This window comes from Colias croceus, chromosome 9 (assembly GCF_905220415.1).
Source record: "Colias croceus chromosome 9, ilColCroc2.1".
In the NCBI taxonomy this organism is placed as follows: domain Eukaryota; kingdom Metazoa; phylum Arthropoda; class Insecta; order Lepidoptera; family Pieridae; genus Colias; species Colias croceus.
This window is the reverse complement of record NC_059545.1, coordinates 1,692,850-1,719,283: the sequence shown is the minus strand read 5'-3', so window position 1 is coordinate 1,719,283 and position 26,434 is coordinate 1,692,850. Positions and strand designations below refer to the sequence as shown.

Here is a 26,434-nt window from a genome sequence, read left to right as displayed (position 1 = left end):
AAGAGCCATAATTCTCAAAAACGAGCCGTTTAAATAAATCTAGTGCAATCGCCTACCGTTTGAGATTCAATTCTATAAATGCAATAAATTTCCGAACGTATTGGGCGCTATTCTCGAGATAAACCCCCGCCATTAACGCATACACTCGATACATCTCTGACGTTTATAGCTAGGTTTTAAAAACATGTCGTCACGCAATAAAATGTGTGTTATATTGTAGTCTTCATTTAGCCATTTGGAGCTACGTTAGAGTGGCCATTGTGAGTCTTAAAATATCAGCTTTGTCGCCTTTGATAGCACTGTAAAATGTTTAGAATTTCCTCTATTAACATTTCGTAAAACATTTCTGTTAAAGAGACAAATTCTTTGAACACGCAAATATTGAATATAAAAAATTACCGTGAAGCGTTGTATTTACACCGAACTTCCAAAAATTCGTGTACTTAGATGAAATTAAAATATTTCACGGAAAGAACCTTCCGTGTGAATTCAATTTATACATGTTAAGTCAAGTTAAATATTATGCTCGTGGATGTAACAAAGCGGAAAAAGTACAAAAAAATGTTTTTCAAATGTTAAAAACAGCATGAAGCTAATGATTATTTAGCATTTAAGTCGCGAGGAATTTAAAAAATAATTAATTACACCGCACGCTATACGTCTGATTATTTTTTATGAGTAACAACAAAATTTTAAGTGTGAAATATTAACTGAAAATGTATCGCAAGATGTAACATGAAAATTGAAGTCTTGAGTTAAAAAAACGATCCTCGAGTTTTTAATAAGCGATTACGTAAAGTTTCTGTAGTGACTTATGTCTAGACGTTTTTTTGTAAACAATACAAATAATGCTTATTTTGTGAAGCATTTTAAATGAACCAATTTGCCACGCTATTTGATATTTGCATATTATAAGCCATTCTTCAATAACAATGTCTACAATACACGTTATACACTAATATTTACGCTTATGTAAATGACTTTCACTAATAGGTAATCTATAATATAAAAATGAATCCCAAAATGTGTTGGTAAGCGCATAACTTGAGAACGGCTTAACCGATTTCGTTAATTTTTTTTATAATATTCCTTGAAATTCGAGGATGGTTCTTATGTAGAGAAAACGTGAATATGTACCACGGGCGAAGCCGGGGCGGACCGCTAGTATTTTATGAAACTACAAGATATACGCTTTAAGTATCGTCTAACTTAATACAGATTAAAAAAAAAATTACACACACACACTTCTAAATAGACTTGTGTTCTAATTCGATTTTATTTAAACTCTTATACGATCAAGGCGATTTCAATGCTACAACATATACAGATTCTAACTGACGGTAAATCCCTATAACAATACAGAGTAAGATGACTGATGTTTCATAAACCAAACCTAACGATTTATAACATCAATTAACCACGCTAAACGGTCTACTTCACTGGGTCCGAGACAACTTTGTTGATCTCATTAACATAACTCTGCGAAAATATGGATTACACAAGGCTCGTACAGTTTGCGAATTATTTAATGATGTTAAAGGTTTTGATTTATTCGTTTCATCTTCTAACCGATCAGAATTAGTTACATGAATGTATACAAAGCCCCTGTTTAGTTGAGTTTGAATAAGTAGATACGCAATTTATATGAAATCGTATACATTTATGGCTAGCTTCTCAGTTTCTGGATATGTATAGCTTGTTAAGCGTAAAAGAGTGTAAAATATAAAAAATATAATATACCCAAGCTAGTGAAGCAGCAAGACCTGAAACTGGTCCTAAATCTTTTAAACTGTATCACACACAAATTTCTCAAATAGACAAATTTCAAAAAGCTGTACCACACTCACTTACTGATTTGCCTCGACTTTGTAGTCAGTGACCCTGTGTAAATTCAGCACTAAGTAACCCGTAAAAAAACCCTGTGTAAACAGATTTGAAGTCAGTACAGAGGCTTGAAGTCTATGTAAACAGTTAAAGTCAGCCGCGACTGACTTGTCTACTGACCCTATGTAAATCAGCACTTACATTAAGCTTAAACGTCACGCTCCGTAAACCTTCGCATGAAATTATCTCTTTAAACTGACGATATTATTACGTAATTATGAATTATTTAAATCCATCTTGTAGTATATAATTAGGTACGGCAAAAATAATTCATGAATACAATCGCATTGTTAAAATAACCATGTCAATGTCTGTATGTAAATTTAGTATTCTTTCAAATTTTATGAAGAATATTTTTTGATAATCGAGGCTAAAATTTATTCATTTCATTGTAAATAAGAAATTTGTTACGATATCATATAGATTGCATAATCAATTATTCAACTGCACAATTTCTATACATTTTTATACGTTTTACACTAGGTAGCTAACTGAAAAGTGTTTTATTAAATTAGTTCTTAATACTATGGGATGTCCTTCCAGATAGCTTGAAGTTCTCGCAGCATTAGTTACTACAATCAAACTATCAATGTTCATCCATATATGTAATTGAATGAATGAATTAAAACGCTTTATTATACACCATTACAAAGAGGAAAAAGACATACATAATATTATACAGAAGAGAGACATGCACAAATGATCCAAGATTCCAAAATTAATTTACAGTAACACAAGACGAGACAAGCGCGAAAGCTTCAACCGTCAATATTCATCTGGTCACACACGTAAATGTGAATTGTTAATTTTATTTATTGATACTTTATTTCTCTTAGAATTATTACAATAATACTTAACATTGCTAAGAGTTAACATAAGAATACATTTAAACAATTGGCGCTCTTATCGCTATGCAGATGCGATTTCCTCCAGACAACCGGACGTACGGAGAGTAATTAAATTAGAGGAAAAGTGAATGGTATAGAGTAAAGGTAGAGTAATTTTATTCATTCATTCATTTATAAAATAAGGCTCCATTAAGGCTCATTATATGTGCATCCTGCTTTACGTGATAAATGGCTTGCGTGCACTAAATTGATATCAGAACAATCTCAAAATAATATGGATGTTGAACACGACCGCATATCCTTTAATCCGTGTTCAACTGATTTATATTCATGTTTTATTTATTAACTCGAATTATTAAAAAAATATTATTTTATAATTCTGTTCTTGCATGAGATGTTGCTGATATATCTTATGCATTGAAAGAGAATTTCCTGAACTTACAAAGCTTACAGTTTACTAGCTCCACTCCTGTTGGTCTAAGTGTGATGCCTATAGCCTTCTTCGATAAAAATGGACTAACTATATCTAACAGTGAAAAATCGGACCCGTGGTTCATGAGATAAGCGCGTTCAAGCAAACATAGTCATCAGCTTTATTAGTTAAGTATAAGTGTATAGGACATAATGGAACCATCAAAAGAGTTTAAAACTACATAATTAACTCAACCATGCTACAAACTAATCGTCGAATAAGATCAGCACCTTATTAACTCGTGATTTATACTTCCTTAAAACTCTGCCTTCGCTAACAAAACAAACTTAATATTAGTTCGCGAAGTTATATCAACGAGTTTCTACGAGCTTATTTCATTTTTTCCTACAAAATTAAGTACTAATTAAGTTTAGCTCATGAAGTTTATTGAATTAACGTTATATTTCTTTTCAGAATAATCAACTTAGTAATTCATTCATTCATTCAATGAAATCGTTTCTTGTGAATGATTTTGTGACTCATTGCTAAGTTTTGTTCGAATGTTAACAAATCAAATATGTCAAGTCAAGATTTCAAATATGTTATACTAATACAACATGCAATATTTAAAGCTAAATAGGTACCTAAAGAAAAATATAATTATTAGTTTATTACTAGATTTATTCAAATCTTATCTATACTTAGGTAAATATTGACACAAAATATTTATTTTCTTATCATATGAAGTTCAATATTACTCGTGTGCAAGCAAACACACTAAAGGTATAAGACCTGTAACCAAGTTATTTATCAAATCAAATAATTTATTTTTGGCATTGGTAGGTTGTTATACGATTACGGAAGTTTTCTAAAAAATAACACATTCATTTCAATACAACTGAATAAAACCTATGTACAAATCATCTATGTACAAACCTATGTATTAAAATCATCTTCACTTAAAGTAATACTCAATCTTTTACTTTAAAGGACATTGTACATTTTTATACTGTAAATTGTAACTGTAGCTTTTTTAATGCATCCTTTATTATTGCCTTTTTGCTTAACAATATCTCCAAAGGTTCAAGCAAACATTGTAATTGTAAGTTTCAAAAATATGAATATTCCATAATCAAACTCCACTCCAGTCTAATAACACACACACACACATTATCACTAAAAATTTAAAGCCACCCAGACTCACGCTTAATCCAAAACACAGTACAATGTAAGCGATCGCGTAATTGTTTAATAACATAATATAGAAAACAAACATTTATGTTACAATATGATACTGATTAATTGTTAAAAAAAGCCTTACGTCTTAATTTTAAGAAGTAGTTTCCAAAAACGTCACTCCAGTCTAGACACACCTTACCATCATCCATACCCTTCACCCATAACATACTACGATATATTCGATCGCGTGATTGCTGTGACGTATCAATCTAACAACATGCACATATTGATTGACATTCGTAAACGATTCGATAATGGACAATTGAATTTTTGTATCGATATAATAAATGTAAAGGGAGGTAGAGAAATGTATAAGAGAATCGGTTATTAATTCAATGTTATTCGATTTAAAATTCAGAACTATAATAAATAGGAATCCAGAACTATAATTTTTTATAGACATAGTGAACATGTTAATGCGCTCAAAAACACATGCACTTGCTTATATTATATGCATATTTGTATCAGATATTAGGAGAATAAAGCAGACCATTTAAGTTCACCGTACAGTGTTTGCAACATCCTATTGTTACACAATAAACCATTGACAATAAGTAGTTAAATAACATTTTAAGAGACAACGTAAAAATTACCTTTAATAAACGTATTTAGAGTTAAAATTTGAATATCATTATACATTACTGTTAAAACGAACAATTTGTATGAAACTTTTTTCTCCAATTACAAGAACTGCAGGTAAATATGCAGGTAGAAACCAAAACTATTGGACAAATGAATTCCCCGGCGCCAAAATGAAATTGTGAATGAAAAAACTTAGGCAAATAGCGTAACGATGCTCAAATATAAATCATTTATTATGCACCTTTTGTGCATAATAAATATTACGCCGATTCATGAACATTGAGAAAAATTGTAAGTAAATCTTACGGCGGCTTTAATGCTGCATTGAAATTTAAACTTGAAATGTAGTAAACATTTTTAACGGAAATAAATTATCTCAAATAAAATTTACATCAAATTGACAAAATTCAAAATAAAATCAATCAAACTGAACACAAATAATAATGGTACCATCACACGGAGCCCAAAAGATTCTAAGCTAATAGTTCGGAATTCGTTTAGACAATATTTGCACGGCGCGTTAGCTCGACCGCCCTGCTCGCTGTTATCGTACGATCAATGCTTTATTTAAATATCCTTGTGAGTTCAACTGTTAGAGCTTTAAGGGTTATTTCGGATGTGATGAGAGATCGGAAGTTAGTGTCGATAATTAAGGACTTCAATATAGAGGGAAAATTACTTCTTTGTTTGTCGAGTTGATAATCCAAACATTTACTTAACCAGGTAGACCTAATTTAGTAGAGCTATTGTATGGCCTCATTACATAAGATTTAGTTACCATCAGCTCTGAGATTCTTAAGACAAAAGCTGTTAAAAGCTCTGTAGTTGCTCTTTTTAAATCATTGAATGTATGATATAATATCATCTAACTTTTAAGAGCATTTGAAATCGTACTCCATACTGGGAGACGTTACTTCGCGTAATTATTGGATTGCAACACATTGTCCAAAATCATGTGCCCACGTAAGGCAAAAGAAAGGTCACTAAATACACACAAGTGATAACTGCGTTAAAAACAACCGAATTCAAACTTGCACTTGCAACATTTACAAATACAGACAAAAATACTTATAAAATAAAAACTACTGGTCCTACCCGAATAAAATTTTTATGGGACCGATTCGATACTATCCCGCATCGAACAAAAAAAGAATCACGTAAATCGGTTCAGAAACCTCGGAGTAATCGGTGTACATAGGTACATAAAAAAAAAACATACCGGCCGAATTGATAACCTCCTCCTTTTTTTTGAAGTCGGTTAAAAACGAACAGAACAGTTAAAAACGAACGAACAATAAAAACAATTGCAAAACTGATCAACAACAAATCCTTAACCCAATCACATCTAACTTCCATTCCTACTTATCAAAGATTTGACCATATAAAGATTTGAGCTTTTCCATCAAGATCTGGGCATATTATTGACCATCTCTTGGGCGCCCTAAAAAACGTATTTAGCCGTTCCCTAGTGCAAATCTTATAAACTCGTAAGTAGGGTGCCAAGGGTAGCAGATGTTCGAACGTGCACATATTATCGTCACGACGTGTACGAACTCCTGATGTCACCTAATGTCTTTACATCGAACTTTGTCCTCCCCGTTTAGCTGCCGTAAATAGAATTTTGATGTTAGGTACCCATTTCTGTCCTTTCTTACATAAAGTATATTGGGCAAATCTAACTAACTGGCCAGCAACTATTAGAGAAAAAATGTCACAAAATATGGCTTAGAAGTTTGCACTAGAAATTGATTTTTGCAAATTCTTATTCTTGGAGATCAAAGCAGAATAACATCTAGTATTGAAAGTGTACAAATTTATTAGTTATCTGCGTTATTTAAATTGTTTCAAGACAAAATTATCATTTAAACCTATCCATATATTTTCTAAAATCTTTACATTAATGACATATTTGTCAAGTCAATCAACTTATAACCGGTACCTCATCTCTTACTCCCTGACATATAATCCTAGCCCTGTAAATATGTTATGATACGCACTTAGTATTTATTATATAAGCCTTTTTGTTGGAGTTCTGCTAGAATAGCCACTGTGGTTTGTAACATAATCACATCAGATAAGACCTTACGCGACCACAGCTTCACGCCGCAACTTCTGTTTTAATTGTTATTTTTGTTTTGTTCCCCTCGTGGCTTCACACCCGTGGTTCTAAGAAAAGATTATCTCTTTTCATTACAATTATACTATATGTATACCAATTAGCATAGGTATACCAATTTTGATTGTTTTAAACAATTTCTCTTAAATTGTTAGCATATATTAATACATTTTAACACTTGCGAGACAAAATGGTACTGAAATTAATGATCACCAATCTCAAAAGACATATCTCAGATCAACATCCTACTGTTACTGAGATTATAATGCGACAGTTTTAGAGGATGGATATATAGTATGTTACTCTTTCACGAAAAATCTATTGGACGGATTTGTATGAAAGTTGATTTGGCATTCAAAAATACTCGATATGTCCGCAGGTTCGTCCAAGGGTGAAACCGGGCAGGAAAGCTAGTAGATAATATATTATATGTATATAGCACTATGTATGTAGGTAACTAGGATGAATTGAAACTAGATACAATCCCTGAAGTGAATACGAAATTGTACTTCAGTAAATAGGACTATATCACTACCACGAGTTAAAAATACAGCATGACAAACGACCAGCACACTAGACATTAATTATGACCTACATACCGTCTCACGTCGGTATAGCATCAATGACATAATATGACACAGTAATGTCGTCAGACATGCATTTAATCAGTGCACTTGCTAATTGCGTCGCAGTCGGTTAAACGTCACGCGTTCATGACGGTTATTGCAAAGTATTTTAATAAATTTCTACTCATCCTACCTACCGTTTGTATCTATACTAGCTATACTAACATTGTAAAGCTATGGTTGGTTTGTTTGTTTGAACGCGCTAATCCCAGGAACTACTGGTCTGAGTTTCAAAAATTCTTTCGGTCTTAGATAGCCCATTTATCGACGAAGGCTATAGGCTATCATCACGCTAAGACCAACAGGAGCGGCACCACAAGCAATGCGAATGAAACCGCGGAGCACAGCTAGTATTATATATTTTTGTAAAATATTTCAGATTCGTACCCTACCTACCGTTTGATATAAACCAAGAAAACCTCAAACTATACAGTAAAACAATACAAGCGTCCCTTTAAAAGCGATTTACTTCCATACCGGAGTTTTCCCGACAGAATAACTTTGCGGGTTGCGACAGAGTGTTGCATTGCAGCTAGTTCCGAGGATCGAAAGCTTTGCGGCGCGCGGCGCTTTCCTTTGAGTGTACGAGTTTATTTAGTTATACGATACTAGCTGTGCCCTGCGGTTTTACCCGCAGTGCTCCACTGCTGTTTGTCTTAGCATGATTGTAGCGACACCTCGCTCTGAATCGCGCAAGCGAAATGTTTCGCTACAGAGCTATATATACAACTTTCCGACATCATCCATGGGGGCCTTCACGGCCGGCCAGTCGAGTAGACTGGTCGAGGATCCTCCCTTTTTCGATGGAGGAATTCCACCTTCCTTCCTCCACAGTGGTGACCCCTGACAGTTCACAACTCCTTCTGTCCATCCATGATGTCCATGCCCACCTATCCCTTCCCCGCCTACGATCACCGCCCGCCAGCCAGCGCACTCGGCTTCAAATGGAGTAATGTCCACTACCATGTGCGATCGCGCATGCTTGGGCAGCTCCACAGCCATCCTCACTGCACACTCCGACTCACTGGAGCATTACACGCAGCATCACCGCACTCAGTTCCGACTCACCGTGAACTAGCGGCTTCCTGTTCCGACTCACTGGAACATACCTGGCATTGGCAAGGCAATTCGTACTACGACCTCCGGTCTCGGAGGGGAGTCCTGTAGCGACACCTCGCTCTGAATCGCGCAAGCGAAATGTTTCGCAGTTCGCTACAGAGCTATATATACAACTTTCCGACATCATCCATGGGGGCCTTCACGGCCGGCCAGTCGAGTAGACTGGTCGAGGATCCTCCCTTTTTCGATGGAGGAATTCCACCTTCCTTCCTCCACATGATGATATATAGCCTATCGCCTTCCTCGATAAATGGGCTATCTAACATCGAAAGAATTTTTCTAATCGGACCAGTAGTTTCTGAGATTCGCGCGTTCAAACAAACAAACTCTTCAGCTTTATAATATTAGTATAGTTAGATAAGATATAAAATCGATTGTTTAGAACTTTAGAGGGAAATAAAAAATACGTTTATTATGACACAAAATTACACATTAAAAAAAATGTGTATTTCAGTATTGACTCTTGATATAGATACTTTGTAAAGCAAAAAATAGCACAATTGTTATTAACCGACTTTAAAAAGGGAGGATAAAAATTGAAGATAATATTTATTATCATGTTGTAGTACATATCACCCCGAAAATATAAGGAAAAAACAAAATAACTTACAAATCATATCAAAAACTAAAGTCGCAAAAAGACCCACAAATCCCTATTGAGCCTACTTCACCGGACCCTAAGCCTTATATTATAAGGTGCTTAATGTATTATTCCACGTATAGGAAAAGATTTCATAATAATTATTTATACATAATAATAAGTAAATAAGACAAAATACGCATATGCGATACCTATACGCATTTTTTTATTGACAATAGGGAAGCGCTTGACCACAATCTCGCATAAGATAAAATTATAAATTACATTTCAAAAAAACTAATTATTGTTATAGGTACCCATTGTAGGAACCAAGATTTGTTTTATATTTTTTTATCTGTTTTATGACTTGCAGAAGATTTCTAGTAACTAGGTACTTATGATATATTTCCTTGCCAACTGCGTTTTACAATAAATCACAAATCACAAGTGTACTTAACCACGTGCTATAAATGCAATACATACCATTCTATACATTACTGGTCGCACATACAATGTATTAAAACCTATATATAAGTTCTCATAACCACGCAGCAATGTACGGCCAACTAGTGCTATCGTAAATCCGAGGCGAATGACTGATAGTTTATTTCGGTGCTCATGAAACTAACGACGATATGATAATTTGTGTCCAGTGTAAACAAAAGTAATTGCCTCTGTATTTATACAAGAGTTCATTACTTGCAATGATGGACGCGAGCCAAATAATAGGATCGCAGACTTACATTGTAATGTATAGCTATAAAAACATACATCCAGATCATCTTCATATTTTAAAACGAACGAAAATCTAAGGTATATCAAGTTCCACTTTAATTACTGCATAAGACATTAAACATAATAGTTTCGTAATAGTTAAATATTTAGACGTAATCGCCATACGCAAAAATCTGTCTAAAGTGAAAACTTTAAAAGCCTATATAGTTGGTCCTTCGAGTCTTTCAAACGAAAGAACGACTAACCGTCCTAGACAAGCAGTTATGCACATTCTTCCATCATCTATAACGTTCTCAAAACTAATCGTCTGGATGCGCTAACGTTTCACTCGAAAGTCCCTGATAGTCACGTACCACGACTCTATAGAGCATCTCGCTATAGTTAAATCTTTTGCCGGAAGCCCATAACCGCGCCGGCTCTGAGTTATTGGGCGATAAACGCACCGAATTTGAATATCTCTAGACACCCCTTTTTACAATTTTACTGCACTTTGAGTACGTAACTTGAATACTAGTCCATCTTGGACTGTGGGCTGTTAAATTGTCGTAAAGGGTTATTGTTTTTGGAGTAATGGATTAAACTGTCTGCAGACTACTGAGTAGATTGAAAGGGTATTATTCAATTGGTAAATGAATAAAGGTTTAAGAATTATTTCCTTTACAATGTAATTCGAATATCACTTGACCAATAACCTACCTACTTTAAGCGTATCTCTACAATACACACACATCTACAGCGAAGTTTACTACAAATTAACACGCAGTCTACGATCTTATGAGATTACTTTCTAAATTCTTATAAGAAGTATTTTAGCTCTTAGTACTATCTCCTTAATAACTTCTCTCCAACTTTCTTATTTGTACAACCCTTCTTCTAGACAAATACAATTCGTACACGCCAAATATTTTATCCAGTTCATAACGCAGATACGCATAACGCTCGCCTGCTTCAGACCCTTAGCGGGCCTCTAAATCTTCGCTACAAAGGTGACTACAGTCTAGACGCACTTAGGCCAATTTTTCCACAATACGCCCAATAAAGTACCAAAGAAATGGCTAGAGGGTCATGTTACCCCAAACCCTTCTAACGTCTCCCCTAATCCCCTCATAGTGGCCATAAAGACCAATGCCATTCGGCCAGCACTAAATCGACAATAAAACCAGCTATGAATTTTAAATAGCTGTTATGAAAGTTTTTATTGTTATGTAATTTGCTAATGATTGTCTGATGTTTATATTATTGGGGTCAGATGCTTTTTTTATTGGATAATAAGAGTGAGTCAAAAAAATATGCGAAGTAAACGTTAAGTAATATCCAATATTAAGACTATAAAATACTCCAAACTTAAAATATTTCAATACTCCTGTCATCTTTAATTAGATCGTTTTACTATGCGTGGAAAAAGCGCGAAACATCTATCCTCGCAGTCGTTTGTTAGTTGATTTATTGTACTTTATACAGTACTGAGAGTCTACACTGCTTATTTCAGCGTACCTAAATAAAAAAGACTCACAACTAGAAAAACTAAAAAGCCTGCAGTAATATCTCACTAAAGCACCTTCACGATTGACTTGTTTAGGAAATAAAAACAATCCCATATTTCAGAAATCCCCTACAGTACGCAATTAAGCCGTCGACGCACAGACACATTGCCGCACTTCTCACATTATTTGAGCACCGGTTGTAAATCTTTTTTTATAACTACCCACCCTAAATAAGTCTAGACGAATTAACAATCCTAGATATTACTTCTGCCTCCGCGCTTCCACATTATTGTATTTTTCCGTAACTCTTGTGTGACAGCCCTAGCGGAGTTATTGTTTATCGCGCAAACTTAGTATTTATAGTAAACAAAATAAACTAGATACGGATTAAACGACCAATTTCAGCGAATTTATGATACATCTCGCCCTAATTTGTCGACTCGTATATTACTTTTCGAGTCGTATATGATATAAACAATTGCCGTAGATCAAGATGTCTATCGCATAAAGTTGTTATTTAGCGAATACAATTGTAATACTTCATATACTATTTTCTTACAAATAACCTCAATATACAAGACCCAAATAGAAGTAAAAAGATGAGGGACGTTCGTAACAAATTGTTGTATAAATGGGTGCATATTTAGATATCATCATTGGCATAAAAGAGAAAAACAAAATGTGAATAACACAAAGGACATTTTTGTTTTTCACTATACTAACAAGATAATGAAGCTAAAAATCTCGATAAAGAGGTTTTACACAACCGCAAATATATTAATCATACAAATTTACAACAAGCAAGCTACAAGCTATATCTATTGTGACCTATTGTTATCCTCCTCACAAAAAAAATCCAAAATTCACACACCAATCACGACAATTAACAACCAACTAATAACGCAATATTCATAAACTCTTATCTAAATCTCGGGTCGAGGAACGAAGAAACAAACTCGATCATAAATTAACAACGACCTTTTCAAATGACATTTACCTTTAACTATTGTAAAGGGCAATTAAAAAAACAAAGTTAAATAAACACCGGCGGCGACTTTGGGCTGCCGTGAATATGTACTGATAAAGGATTGTCGCCACCGACTCAATTACTTACTACTGTGGTGTGTAGAATAACCTTTATTCTTTATAGATAATATACCTACTGCAGGGTCTAGAATAACCTTTATTCTCTATAGTACCTAATTGTTAATGACCAGTTGCTTGTGGTTTTAATTTTTATTATTTTATAGTCACGAAGCCATGAGTTAACGTGATCACATTTTGGCTTTTGCGTGGGTAGGCGGCAGGTATGTCTTTATCAAAACTTGCATATCTATCTGAGCAGTCCTACTACAATCGTCAACTTGTAAGGTATTGGGCAGATGCATTTTATATGTCAATAATCGATATTCTTTATCAATATAAAGTACGCGATTGATTCCGTGTGCTATTAATATAATACATACTACCTACTAATAAATACTTAAACTCTTATTAGTCTTCACGGCGAGCTGAAACCAAGGCAATCATAGTTTTACGGAAGAAATTGCCAATTTCTTCTACGAGACGATATCTTATAGAACATACACATCTACTACTTGTATGAACTTCATCTGAAGAATCATTATTGCATTACTTGATTACCGAACTATTAAACCTTACAATTCTCTCCTCTCATTCTACAATTCACTCCACTCGCAAAGCTAATAATAAAAACGTATCACTCCCAGCGATCCACAATATGCTCCACTTATTCGATCCAAATCTGTTCCCACAATTTATCTATGGAAAAATCTAACAGAAAATTGCGTTTTAAAATCTAAGAAATCCATACAATACATTGCAGATACAATAGCGATCGCAATCAGAGGGCAAAAAATCGTAAGAGCTTAGTAATTGAAAAGGGAAGGTATGGCCATCTGTCGCAGACTATATAATGTGACCCGACTATGTCCGCGCGATTATGTATCCGAATAATCTAAGAAAAATACTTCGAGACATGTTTTCGGAACGACACTTGTACGTGAAATTGCGTTTTGTATTTGTATAGCTTAATTATTGAAAGTAAATACTTTGAGTAGCGCTATTATTTTAAGTAGGCTATCTGAATGAAGAGAACTTTAAGTAAATAAAGTTCATATTATATGGGATATTAGATATACACAGCGATGGCTAAACTCGATTCCAATGCAGGGTTGCAAAGTCAATGTTTTTATTTATTATAGGTAAGTATAGGGTATATTAGTAGAATTTGTATGCATCTTATTGAAATGAGTAGGTACACAATACACATATCCAAGACAAAAAACATTATAAAAATCAGAACATAGATACCCATCGTTCCTATAACTAAAGTATATGAATAAAATTAAGGAAATTAATACTCTCTCTCTCCATCCAATGCTAAAACATTACACATCTACCTACCTCTACCAACATAACCAACAAATTCAATAAATTAACCATTAAGCACACGCCTACAATAAATTCGCAAACGCATCCCTCCACAAAGGGTAGGTAATTCCTTCAAGACAGCACGTGTTCTGATTCCATAAAATGCGACGCAAAAAAACAATGCACCCTTCTTACAATTATAGAGATAATCCATCTATTGTGAAGAATTTCGCCTTAGGATCATTTTACAATATTAGCTTCGTCTTAACGTTTAGAATAAACAACCTTTAAATTGTAAAATTAATATCAAAAGGAATTGGCTCTATGATAACTTGTATTGTAATGGCTTAAGAACACATTTTTTAATTCTTTGCCTACGGCCTTTTCATTTCGTGAGGAAAAGGTACGAAGATAGCAAAAACACATTCCCAGCCCAAAAAGTACTACCCACAACGCACGTTTTGAGTAAATTTTATTTTAAATACGTATCATAGACCTTTTTACTAACATTCTTGTACCTATAATTCGTATTATATAAGTACCTATTTATAATATGTCGCTGAAATAAATTTTGCCATAACACCGCATTTACTGTTAACCCAATCGATCCCATTACATGTATGGCATCTTACTATCAAGCCATCAAGGGACATTCACATGCACATTCAAAAAGAGAACCATTAACATACCACACAGACTATATTATACTGACAGCCAAAATTCGCGTCCAAAAATGAGAACGCGTGAGAAATCGCTCGGAGCACGTCTCGAATTACGTTCGGAAACCGGAATGACAGATAATTCGCGGCGAAAAAAAAAAGCTGTTAAAAAAGACCACGCAATTTTCTTTACCAATTCAGTTCGGATAAGGCTCGATGCTTATGTCCGAACGGCGCGCTGTTAAAACTTAAAAACTTCAACATTATGAGGGATTTACTTTTACGGCTTACGCGTAAAATGTTTGAATAAAACCAATAACGTATAAGGTCGCCGCCGTATAAATTACTTTTTATTGTTTAGTATAACATGCAATTTATTAATAATATACGTTTATGTTGGCTCTTTTTACAGCGTTTGCTGTAAGTTAATAATATGAACATAACGTGCGTGCACTTAACATATAGCGACTTAGTGTTAACTAAGTATTATGAAAATCCTCGTCACGCGTTACCATGCGTATTAATTTACAGATACATAGAATAAATATTATGTTTATTTATTATTATAATTATGTACAATACTTATTATAGAGAAGGCTGCGCTTAGGATTTTGTATATTTATTATAATAATACTCAACGAATGCCTGTTAGCGTGCTTATTTACTTCTGTATATTCGAACAATTCATTTGAGCTCAGTATATAATATAACTAGCTTACCGCCCGCGGCTTCGCCCGCTTTGTCTTAAACCTAATAAATTATATATACTAAAACATTCCTCTTGAATCACTCTATCTATTAAAAAAAACCGCATCAAAATCCGTTGCGTACCTAGTTTTAAAGATTTAAGCATACAAAGGGACATAGGGACAGAGAAAGCGACTTTGTTTTATACTATGTAGTGATATGTACAAGCCTTGCCAAATACCTGTATGATATCTGGTGACAATTATTAATTTACATAATATTTAAATACACTCCACCAAACAGTTAAGTATTTTTAAAATAAAGCAAATTGAGAATGGAACCTACTCAAAACATAGACAAGATCATATAATATTTATTAAAAGTTGAATAGTAGTAAATAATCTACACTAGTACAACAAAACTTAACAACGCAGTATTTCAATACCTCTATGTACCAACACTGTGTTGCAAAACTAATACCTATAAATTTCAATAAACATCATAACTGTAGCCATTAATAAACCAACAATGTTACCGATACATTTTGTACTACATTATTGCTTTTTATGGCTTAATATTAAAATTTAAAAAACAAATAACACATGGATTATACAATAATTATCGTATCGTCGCATTCCATCGCATTCTACTAACTATTGTAGATGTATTTTTTTGCATGTCGAAACGGACAGCGTCGGCTCCTCTGATGTCCGTTATGTACTCAAATTACTGAGTAACCACGTTATTGATTCTGTGGGACTGTCCCGAAACATTGATCGACTTACAATATATTTGAACTGGAGACTTTAAGTTAACGAGTTCTATGGAAACTTGTCATTTCGCATGATATATTAACGTAAATTAATGTATATAAAATGCACTATGCAATACGAAATAAACACACAGACATTAAATAAATATACATAAGTTATATTTATACGTTATAACACGTTTTAACATTCAAGAATATTTAAAAATATATACGTTATACATACTTTTAATATGTTAAATTTCGAAGTCCGTCATTCAGCGTAAACATGGTCAACCCACACATGCCTTAAGCTCTCCGTCTTGCATGCGCGCGCGCTGCGATTTTCACGTAAAAAATGGCGGTAATATATAGGATTGAAAAAGTATTAATTGTCTGTTCGTCTTAACGTGGATACGGAACACGCGGTTCATAATGGGTGCACGTTTTTGTACAATTTTATAGAACATAACCCGTCATGGCTTGCGATTTGGCGTTAGTCGGGGTTTGTTATCTTTCATGTCATAAATGAACTAACTATTCCTATTATATAAACCTTTAAGAACAATATATTAACTTTTCTCACTAAGTAGTGAACTGTTCTGTTCCATGCTAATATTATCGAATCTAGTATTAGACGATGACTGTCTGATCACGCCTCACAAGCACAACGCTTTATATTTTTGTATAGATATTAAACACGGGCATTTATACATATAAAGAAGGAACTAGGATATACTATTAGGATATTTTCTGCAGGGTATAAATTAATATAGAATGTTATACATCTATACTAATATTATAAAGCTGAAGAGTTTGTTTGTTTCAACCCGCTAATCTCAGGAACTACTGGTTCGATTTGAAAAATTCTTTCCGTGTTAGATAGCCCATTTATCCAGGAAGGTTATAGGCTATATATCATCACGCTTAGACCAACACGAGTGGAGCACTACGGGTAAAACCGCAGGGTACAGCTAGTTACCTATAAATAACCTACTGCATGCATAATATAATCACAGAAGCATGAATTGATATTGTAATAGTATTTACTATAAGATAATTTGATGATGAAAGCTAAGAAAAGGCATCTTTTTCAAGCCGGGATTCAGGACTAAACTACAAAGCAAACTACGCCACCGGCTACGTAATCATCGATCAAGGAGCTACAAGTAAATTATAGCAAATACAATAGTACTTAATTATATGTTTGTAAAAGATTGTACTTCCTGAAGTAAATTGAATGTCTTCAGATTAATGGTTGCGCCCACTCTATTAATGTAAGAACTGTTTCAGACGAACGGAAAAAGCAAAAGCTGTGTTTGTGAAGATGCACTTAGAATAATGTGTAAGCTGATTAATCTACACTACATAATATTATAAAGAGGAAAACTTTGTTTGTTTGATTGTAATGAATATAGGCTCATAAACTACTGGACCGATTTTGATGAAATTTGGCACAGACAATCTTTAGACCCTGCAGAGAAAGAACATAGGTTACTTTTTATTGCGAAATATGTACCACGGGCGAAGTCTGGGCGGACCGCTAGTAAATAATATTGTAGTTTATCAACCGTTCCAATTTGCTGTTAGTGGATTACTGGAAATTATTTTGTGAAGCTCGTACCGAAATGTACCAGCGTATTAGGAAACCTACAGAATGCCTTTGTTAATGATTAGTATTAATTAATTACTATCAAATGTAGAAACACATAATGTGATTAATAAGTTAATAACATAACGATTATTTTAAAATGAACAATCATTTCACTCACAAATTTGCTCATTTGTATGTTATCTATTACTAAAGTCTAACAATTTACATCCCGTAACTAACCCTCTCCAACTAAAATGTATTATAAATGATTTGATACGAAACACGAGTTCAAGCGTTACTCAGTGTCATTTTCTACAACATACATACAACTACATTGCCACTTATGACATTGCAGAGTATACACTATTCACACAATTTTTAGTTCCTTCTAAGACTACATACACACCTACCCGTGTGTTCCAACTGGCCAGTCAAGTTAATAAAATATCCGCCTTATCCGTGCCTCGGACATAACACCGATTCAACTCCAGTACTGCCCGTAAAATACATATTTAACGGCTATTTAAAGCCGTTAAATCTAACGAAAACAATTACGTATAATACAACGGCATCTAGGAAGAAACAATGTAGGAATATTGTAAGCAAGTGAGATAAGTAACTACATAACTACAATGATGTTTGAATTGATTATTATTCATTATTCTTTGGAGAGAATGTGAATGTTGTATGGTGTGGCATTTTATATTTTTACTAGAATTACATAATCCATACAAAAACTATGGTCTATGATTACAGTCTATCTATTTATTACGCTATTATGGCTAAATCGCTAAACGGATTTTTATGCAATTTGGCATGGAGATAGAGAAGATCCGTGCTCTAATTCGTGTTAAATTTTATAAAAATCTACCGTAACGTGAATATGCAATGTAAATCTGTATTCGGAACTTCACTTATCATTCATTCTTTTTCAAATATAGGCAATTATTATGTCATTGAACTCTAATATTAGATCATTGTATCATAATACGTTACATAGAACAAAGCATTATATATATGCAGCTATTAATATTACGAACATCCATAACACTTACTAGATACATCCCCTTGCATAAAAACCTATCCTAGTACCATATTAACATTACCGCGTAGTTAGTTTCAACACATTAATTTTTCGTGTAACAAGCGAGTACCTAACATTTTACTATTTATATATCATTGTACATTAATGTAGGTCGTTACGTACACGCCATCCAGTCTAGACTGGAAGGTGTTTTTTTGTTTGTTTTTACGCGACTGTACCTAGTGGAACCCTATACGAACTATAGGGTAAAAACAGGTTCTCTGTGATATCAAATTTGCTTGTACATCTATCGATCGTTATAGTAAACTACGTAGTCAATTATATTTCAAGTGAAGGTATCTTAGTGAGTATCAAATAACAATAATCTCATTCAAAAACACTTCAATGCTCGTATCGTAGCTGCGTATAATACACAATTAATTACACATTGTTCCGGATCAGTTATACAACTTGAGTCAAAGACGTTAAAAAACCTTTCAAATCAAAAACGGCACGCGACAGCCAACAGCTTGCAAACCTCGCCAACTGTTTAATCTGCATCACATATAAAAAACACCCCTTTATTTTCGCCCCTACGACGTGTGCATAAAAACAAAATTCGCTTGCCCGACCCCACGGTATCGAAGAACTGGGTACACAATGCATTCGCCGTGCACCAGTTTTTTCACCCGGTTTTTGTAAGACGTTTTGTGCAAATCTTATTCATTGTACAACGAAACCTGGAACACAAAGCTAGACTCGTCTGCGATCACACACCTGGCCGGGGCGGCAATTGCAAAACGTCGTAACCGCCACGATCGTAAACAGATAAATCGATACTATCCTCCGATAAATAAGGGCGCTATTGGTGCGCGGGGCTCGAATCGCGCCCGTGGCAAACGCTGCGGAACAATGGCGTCTCCGAAACGCCGAGACATTTGAGTTACGGGATGTCAAACATCGGCCGGGATCCGCTCCATTTTCCTTTCAATGCGAATGCAGGTGATGTTACTGTTGGCGCGTCGTAAGATTCAATTATTCGCCCATTCATAAAAGAATTATAGATTCCTTCCCCCGTTGCTATGCAGAAGGGATGATCGTCTTTCTGGAGGTCCATAAAACGAGTGCTCCTACAAATTGGTCGTAAATTACCAGAATCACTATTCGAGTCTGCGGCCGCTAAGCCCGTTATGAGTGTGTCGTAAAATATTCATTGAATACGTTAGCTAGCGGACACAAAGGACTTCGGTGTTATTGAAATTATATCGATCTTAAATTTTATGCCCGAAAACAGATAATAAACTTTTTATAAATACACAAAACCACTCGAGTTCTTCTGTATTTATATGCTTCTGTATTTCTATAAGATGCCTGTATTATGTTGAGTCGTTATTATGTCATGAATTTTTTATAATATGTCCTATTGTATAGAGATTATTATATGTTATTATTATGTCTTAACGTTTACCACATTTGCATTGAATTCATTTACTTTTTATACTTCTTATTAGGTTATAATTTATACACTACTAGCCACTCTTCCGGCTTTAACTTTAGTCCGTGTTTCTGGGTAATGATGTAGATTTGCAATGTTTAAGGCCCCGTTTCCACCTGCAAGAAAACTTCCGCGAGAAATGTTCGACAGTCTGTCTGACAGCAACTTGCAAGTCTAATTCCGCGTTTCCACCTGCAAGTAGACGTGCAAGTTGCTGTCAGACAGATTGTCGGACAGTTCTCGCAGAAGTTTACTTGCAGGTGGAAACGGGGCCTTAAAGATGCGAAATCTATTCTCTTTATAATTCGGATATGATAATAAAAATAAACTAAACTATGTTGTTATCTTCTTAATGCTTTCGTATTACAAAAATGATAAACGACGTCTTATAAGATTTCACCGCTCTTATACGATCTGCATACTATCTATCAACCCTTTCCATCTATCCCATCATCTGACCATATCATATTCAACTCCATATAAATTAATGATTATTTTTTAACAAAAAACTAAACCGCATTCAAATGGTCAAACCTGGACAAAGTTTTAATGGGACATAGGCTTTAAAATTAAATAAAATCGGTTCACCGCAAAGTTCAGATGTAACAAACCCAAGATATATTCAAATTGAGAACCTCTTTTGAAGTCGGTTAAAAACCTGATATTTAACACGTAGGCCGAAACAAAACAATCCTTAATCACTGCGTCGCTGATCGCATATTCAAGGGACTTTTATTCCCTACTTCCTTCCACATATTACCATTCCTGGCCTGCGTCCGGTGTTGTTAACCCTGCCGAGCTTTTGTTTGTAAATACAAACATTTTAATATGTTAAGCTGGCTGAGTCAGATACAGCTGGTAGCTCGAAATATTTATAACCTAAGTATACTTAAATGTAGCCTTCAGCTTGCAAACTGCCAAATGGCGTATGACTTATACACATACTACCTATGTATAACTGCTTTCCGCCCGCGTTTACAAAGAAAAACCCGTATAGTTAGTTAGTTATCGTTCCTGTGCGATTTTCGGGATAAAACATAGGTATACATACTATGTGTTAATCCAAATTACCCTCTATATGTGTGCTAAAGTTCATTGTAATCGGTTCAGTAGTATTTGCGTGAAAGAGTATGAAACATACATTACACATACACACGTCCTCACAAATTTTCGCATTTATAATAATAGTAGAAATAGTTTTAGAATAAATTTATAAAGAAAGAAAGAAACAATATTATGTATTCATTAAGTAGGTACCAAAAAGAAGAAAGGCTAGATTGTATTCTCGTACATATTTGATTTGATTTTCAACGTTAATTTACTATTAACTAAAGTCTTTATGTGTGCTAAAGTTAATCTTTACACATTATAGCTTCATCATGCATTTATTAATAGATAATGTTAATTGGTTTTATGAACGGTAAATGTTTAACAAAATAATAATATGTAGAATATAGGTGCTAAAAATAGATGCATCTTATGTAAGTAGATTTATAATTTACTCTCCAATTGATACAAGATTGTATGCATTCAATTACATAGACTAGATAAAATATTATATTTTATGTATTTAATTAGATAGCGTTATAAAGTAAACAACTTCATTAAACGAAATGATTCTGTTGATAACTAGTCTTCATACAAAATTACAATATTTAACTAACTATATGCTGTACCCCGCGGGTTTACCCGCATTGCTCCGCTCCTTTTTGTCTTAGCGTAAGGCTGTATTTTCATATAGCATTACTCGATAAATGGACTATCTAACAGTGAAATATATTTTAAATTCAAACACGTGGTTCCTGAGATTAGCGCGTTCAAGCACACAAACAAATTCTTCTTCTTTATAATAATTAATAACTACTATTATGTATTAAATGTGTGATATTTCAATTAGTATGCTAGTCCTTAGACCAATGTAATTGACGATAAATTTCTATACGACGATCGAAATATTAAAACGTTGCCCGTTGATTTATATACCGTCTAAACTGTTACATTATTCCCATAAGAAAACAATAAAAATTTAACCACTTAACAACTATCAGCGATAAACATCTTTACGACATGTCCCGAACTGTTTCCTAAAAGAGCAGCTAATGACCAGTTTGTATTCAGGAAGAGCGATTATTATTTGTATTTCGTATGCACTTTCTGGGAATGTTTAATGTTTTTTTTAACACTTTAAGAGGTAAATACTAATTTCGTATTCTTTGAGCCCGCAACAGAAACTAATTCCTACTAATCCTAGGAATATTATACACGATAAAGTTGGTAGTTAGTAGGTACATACCAAGGCAGATAGACAAACAAACACACGTTTATTTATTCAAATTGTAATAGAAGCTGGATGTCTTATTCATATTATTACTATTAATTCAGAATGCACATTTTAGAATGGGAATTTAATTGATGTATTTATTATTATAGCAGCTTATTGGCAATAAAAAAATTACGTTCAAGAGTATATAAGTTCTAAGTTAAATTAACAATACTGGCGAGGAAGGCGTCGATCGTCACGTAGGTAGGTACCTATATCTAGTTGATTCGTTGTGTCTAAATTTTTTCGTGTTTATGTATTATTTTTAAATTAAACAATGTACATATTTTTATTCGAACGAGCTAATACTTGGTTAAAAATTAAAATGAGTATTTTTACAGTCGATATTTATTCTGTAAAAACAGCCTGGGCTAATCTGAACTAATAAAACTCCTTTTAACATGTCATTTAACATACGCTATCTGCCTGTGAATGTCCGATTAAAACCGAATCGAAGATTAATCTGAACAAACAGGAAACAAAATTTAAAAAACTTTTTGTCACTGTAGGTACTGTACTGTACTGTTTTCGTAGGTAGGTTTGTAATGTGCATCTTACAAAAATGTTCATCATTTATTATTTATTTAATGATTTAAAAGTAAGACATCATTTCACCAAATATGTAGGTATAATAGGTAGGTATATTATTATAACTGAATTTTGCATTATATAAAGAAATTCACATTTGCATTCCAAATTCATCATGCTACCTACGAAAAATGAAAATCATAGACCAATATAATCTGAAGATAATCTCAATATAATCTCAATTGATATATATTGGTCCATGATGAAAAATGAAAATCAATAAAATTTTAAGCACGCAAAAAAAATATTATTTATTAAACATAGCATTCCCGTTTTAATACCTACGGCGCCACCTAGCGTGCCATAGAACAAACAGCAAAACAGTTTAGTTACGCTTCTCGCCGCTAGATGTCGCCCTAATAAAACGTTTAAACTACATACCAGCGCCACCTGTTGGGTAGTAGCAGAACTAGCTCAACACTTGACCAGCAATGATTCCATCAACGCCATCTTTTAGCACTGCATCCAAAACGCACTTTTCAAAACACAACCATCTAGCACACATCACATATAATTTTTTTCACGTTTTTAATTTATAATCCACATAAATAAGATGCACTGAATTTATCACATCTCCATAAATATTGCACTTTTTCTGACAATTTTGCATGTTCAATGAATACATCTGAAAAAAAAGAAAAAACACATGTTAGCAAGTCACTAAAATTCATGCTTTAAAATATTTTCACTGCTCATTTATGTTCAGTGGAGTAATGAATAGCGATTTTTTTATACTTTGGAAATTTAATATTGGAAAAAGTCAATAATTGAAAAATAATGATCACATACATGATTCAGTAGTTACAAATTAAATCAAATGAACAGTAAAATAGTTGTATTTTAATGTTTCCCTTGCATAACCCTTGCACATTGTGTTATAAAACCATTTTGATAAGCCTAACCTAGATTTATTTTACAAGAACCACATGTTAAATTCTATTGAAACAATCGCTTATTTTTGCTTTTTATTATCTCAATATATTTATAAATTTATAACCCATACTGTTATAGCAATAACAAAAGATAAGACTGAGCCTTTTAATAAATTAAGGTTTTTATATATTTTTATTTAATTAATTCAAAATATCTGTATAAAAATCTCAAAATATAGTTATTACATTCATTTGAGATTGCAATAGAACATTCAATGTATATTTTCTAATTATTAAAACGCAATGACCTTCTCTATGTGTCCTCTAAATAGTGCAAGCATGTGTCATCACTTTGTGTGTATTGAACTATTAACTTATTGCAAAAACGCATTTTAATACGTACCCCGATCGTGTAGGCTTCCATTTCGTTATCTAAAACATACATTTTATTTGGGAAAGTTTTACAGAAAAATAACCAAAATGCATGCACTGATCAACCTCACACGAACTTTTGAACGTTTATTTTTTTTGGAAAAAACACGATTTAGGGCTCTTCTGGGGCAACTGACGTGAAGACTATTCTATGCTTCGAAGCACAGAAATGTTAATTAAGTGACTTTTTTAAACGAAAACATAAAATTTCGAAGTAAAGTGCAAGCACGTGCACTTTATATGCACTTATTAGAACTATTCACTGAATAAATGTTACAGAACTGTGATATACCTTATATGCGGCAGAATTACTCTACACTATGTAAACTTTCTATTCTACTGCAAATTATTATAAAGTTTATAACCAATTCAAATTACAGCGGCTGAAAAAACTACACAAAGAAAACATATGATCGATCGAAATTAAATTGAAGTGCACATGGACTTGTCTATGCTTCTATCTGTCATTTTTAGGAACGATGAGTGAATGATAAAAATATAAATATGGGAAGGTGGTATTGCCAGATGAAACAATTTTGTTAAATATAGATTTACATATTTTGTATACTTACAAAATAAGTTGAGTAATGATTTTTTGTACTTAAATTGCTAGATGGTTTTTCGTCATATATTAGACATAAGCACCTGAAAATAAAACGTCGTAAATAAATCTATTTATCATTTTTACGCAAACACATTGCATCACAGCTTTCTAAATTAAAATGACTACAAAAATGTTTATCTTACCGGCTCATCTTCCACCCATAGACTTTCGAATTCTTTCTCGAATTTACCGACGATATTAGAATTAGATGTTACAATAACACTTTCATGATTAGAAACCATTGCCTTCGTGGACCAATTCAATGAACCAGACATAACAAAACCTCTTACAGGTTTTGATTTTAGCTGTTTTATGGGGTGCCTTGCAAATTGTGCGTGCACGTTTAATTTTTCTGCATATGCTTTAAGTACATTTTTCCTCTTGATAGCTTTTGGGCCGTCAATGATGCAGAATTTGTGATGCATAAGAATAGATTTTTTATTCATTTGTACTTGTATAAAACCTGAAACGATAAATATATACATTGTCAAATGTTCTGTATATTAAAAGGGTAAGTAAAATTATACTTGGATAGCGTATTATCCACGTATAATTTTAACCTGTAGGCTACTTACTATATTCCTTTAATTTTTTTATTTGCGATAGAGGTGTGAATGCCATATCACTGTCAACAACTATTCTTACAAGCACATGTTTCTGTCCCAACCTTATTATTTGTTCTGCTATTTCACTGCTTGTTATAAGGTACATACAAACATCTAGAGTTTCCCGGGCTGACTTAATATATTTGATTAATTTAAAACAATTCAATTCTCTGCTTTCACATATAGTTACGTCTTTATTCGGTGGGACTCTGATTGTGTGCCGAACAAGATCATCCGAGAATAATATAACATCATTTATTTCTCGATTTTTCATATTTAAAACATCACTGCATGTGTCGTCACTAATTGGGTCGCAATCAGGAGCTTTTCTTTGATTGAAAAAATATTTGCATAATTTTTTCACCACCTGTGAAGCCACTACTACAGTGGCTGTAGACGCTAGGAGAATCTTCGCACTTTTCCAATCCATGATGAGCATTTAATTTAACACAATATATTAAGTAACAGCCACATAAAATAAAATGATTATCACAATTTCACCACCACGCTGTCCACGCATTTCATTTTGACTATAATTAGAGGTATGACAAAAGTAAAATTCGAATACCCCCAAAAATGTTGACAATTTCTGTGCTGTGATAAATTGCTATACTATTGAGAGTAATCAAAAGAAAATTTTATACAGATTCAATTTAATAAGAATATTGTTATTGTAATTTTAAAATAATATCAACATATTCATGATTCTTAAAAACCAAATTTTACGTATTTGACTCAAGCCGTTTGATTGTCTGGGTGGAGCATCTTTATAGATAAATATTAGTCT

General features: G+C 33.5%; 1 protein-coding gene across 2 annotated transcripts; it reads right to left on the bottom strand.

Annotated features, from left to right (window-relative positions):
- Positions 1–23,564: 23,564 nt before the first annotated feature.
- Positions 23,565–26,207, bottom strand: LOC123694143 (mitochondrial cardiolipin hydrolase-like). 2 transcript variants are annotated; one of them, XM_045639463.1, is made up of 5 exons: positions 25,618–26,207; positions 25,186–25,505; positions 25,011–25,083; positions 24,410–24,438; positions 23,565–23,759 (listed from the first exon to the last, which is right to left on the bottom strand). In XM_045639463.1, the coding sequence occupies exons 1-3, from the start codon at positions 26,084–26,086 to the stop codon at positions 25,063–25,065; spliced, it is 810 nt and encodes a 269-aa protein (XP_045495419.1). In that variant the 5' UTR covers positions 26,087–26,207; the 3' UTR covers positions 23,565–23,759; positions 24,410–24,438; positions 25,011–25,062. The 2 variants fall into 2 exon arrangements, with proteins under 2 accessions (XP_045495419.1, XP_045495418.1); XM_045639462.1 differs by lacking the exon at positions 24,410–24,438 and having other exon boundaries at positions 25,618–26,206.
- Between the last annotated feature and the right edge of the window lie 227 nt (positions 26,208–26,434).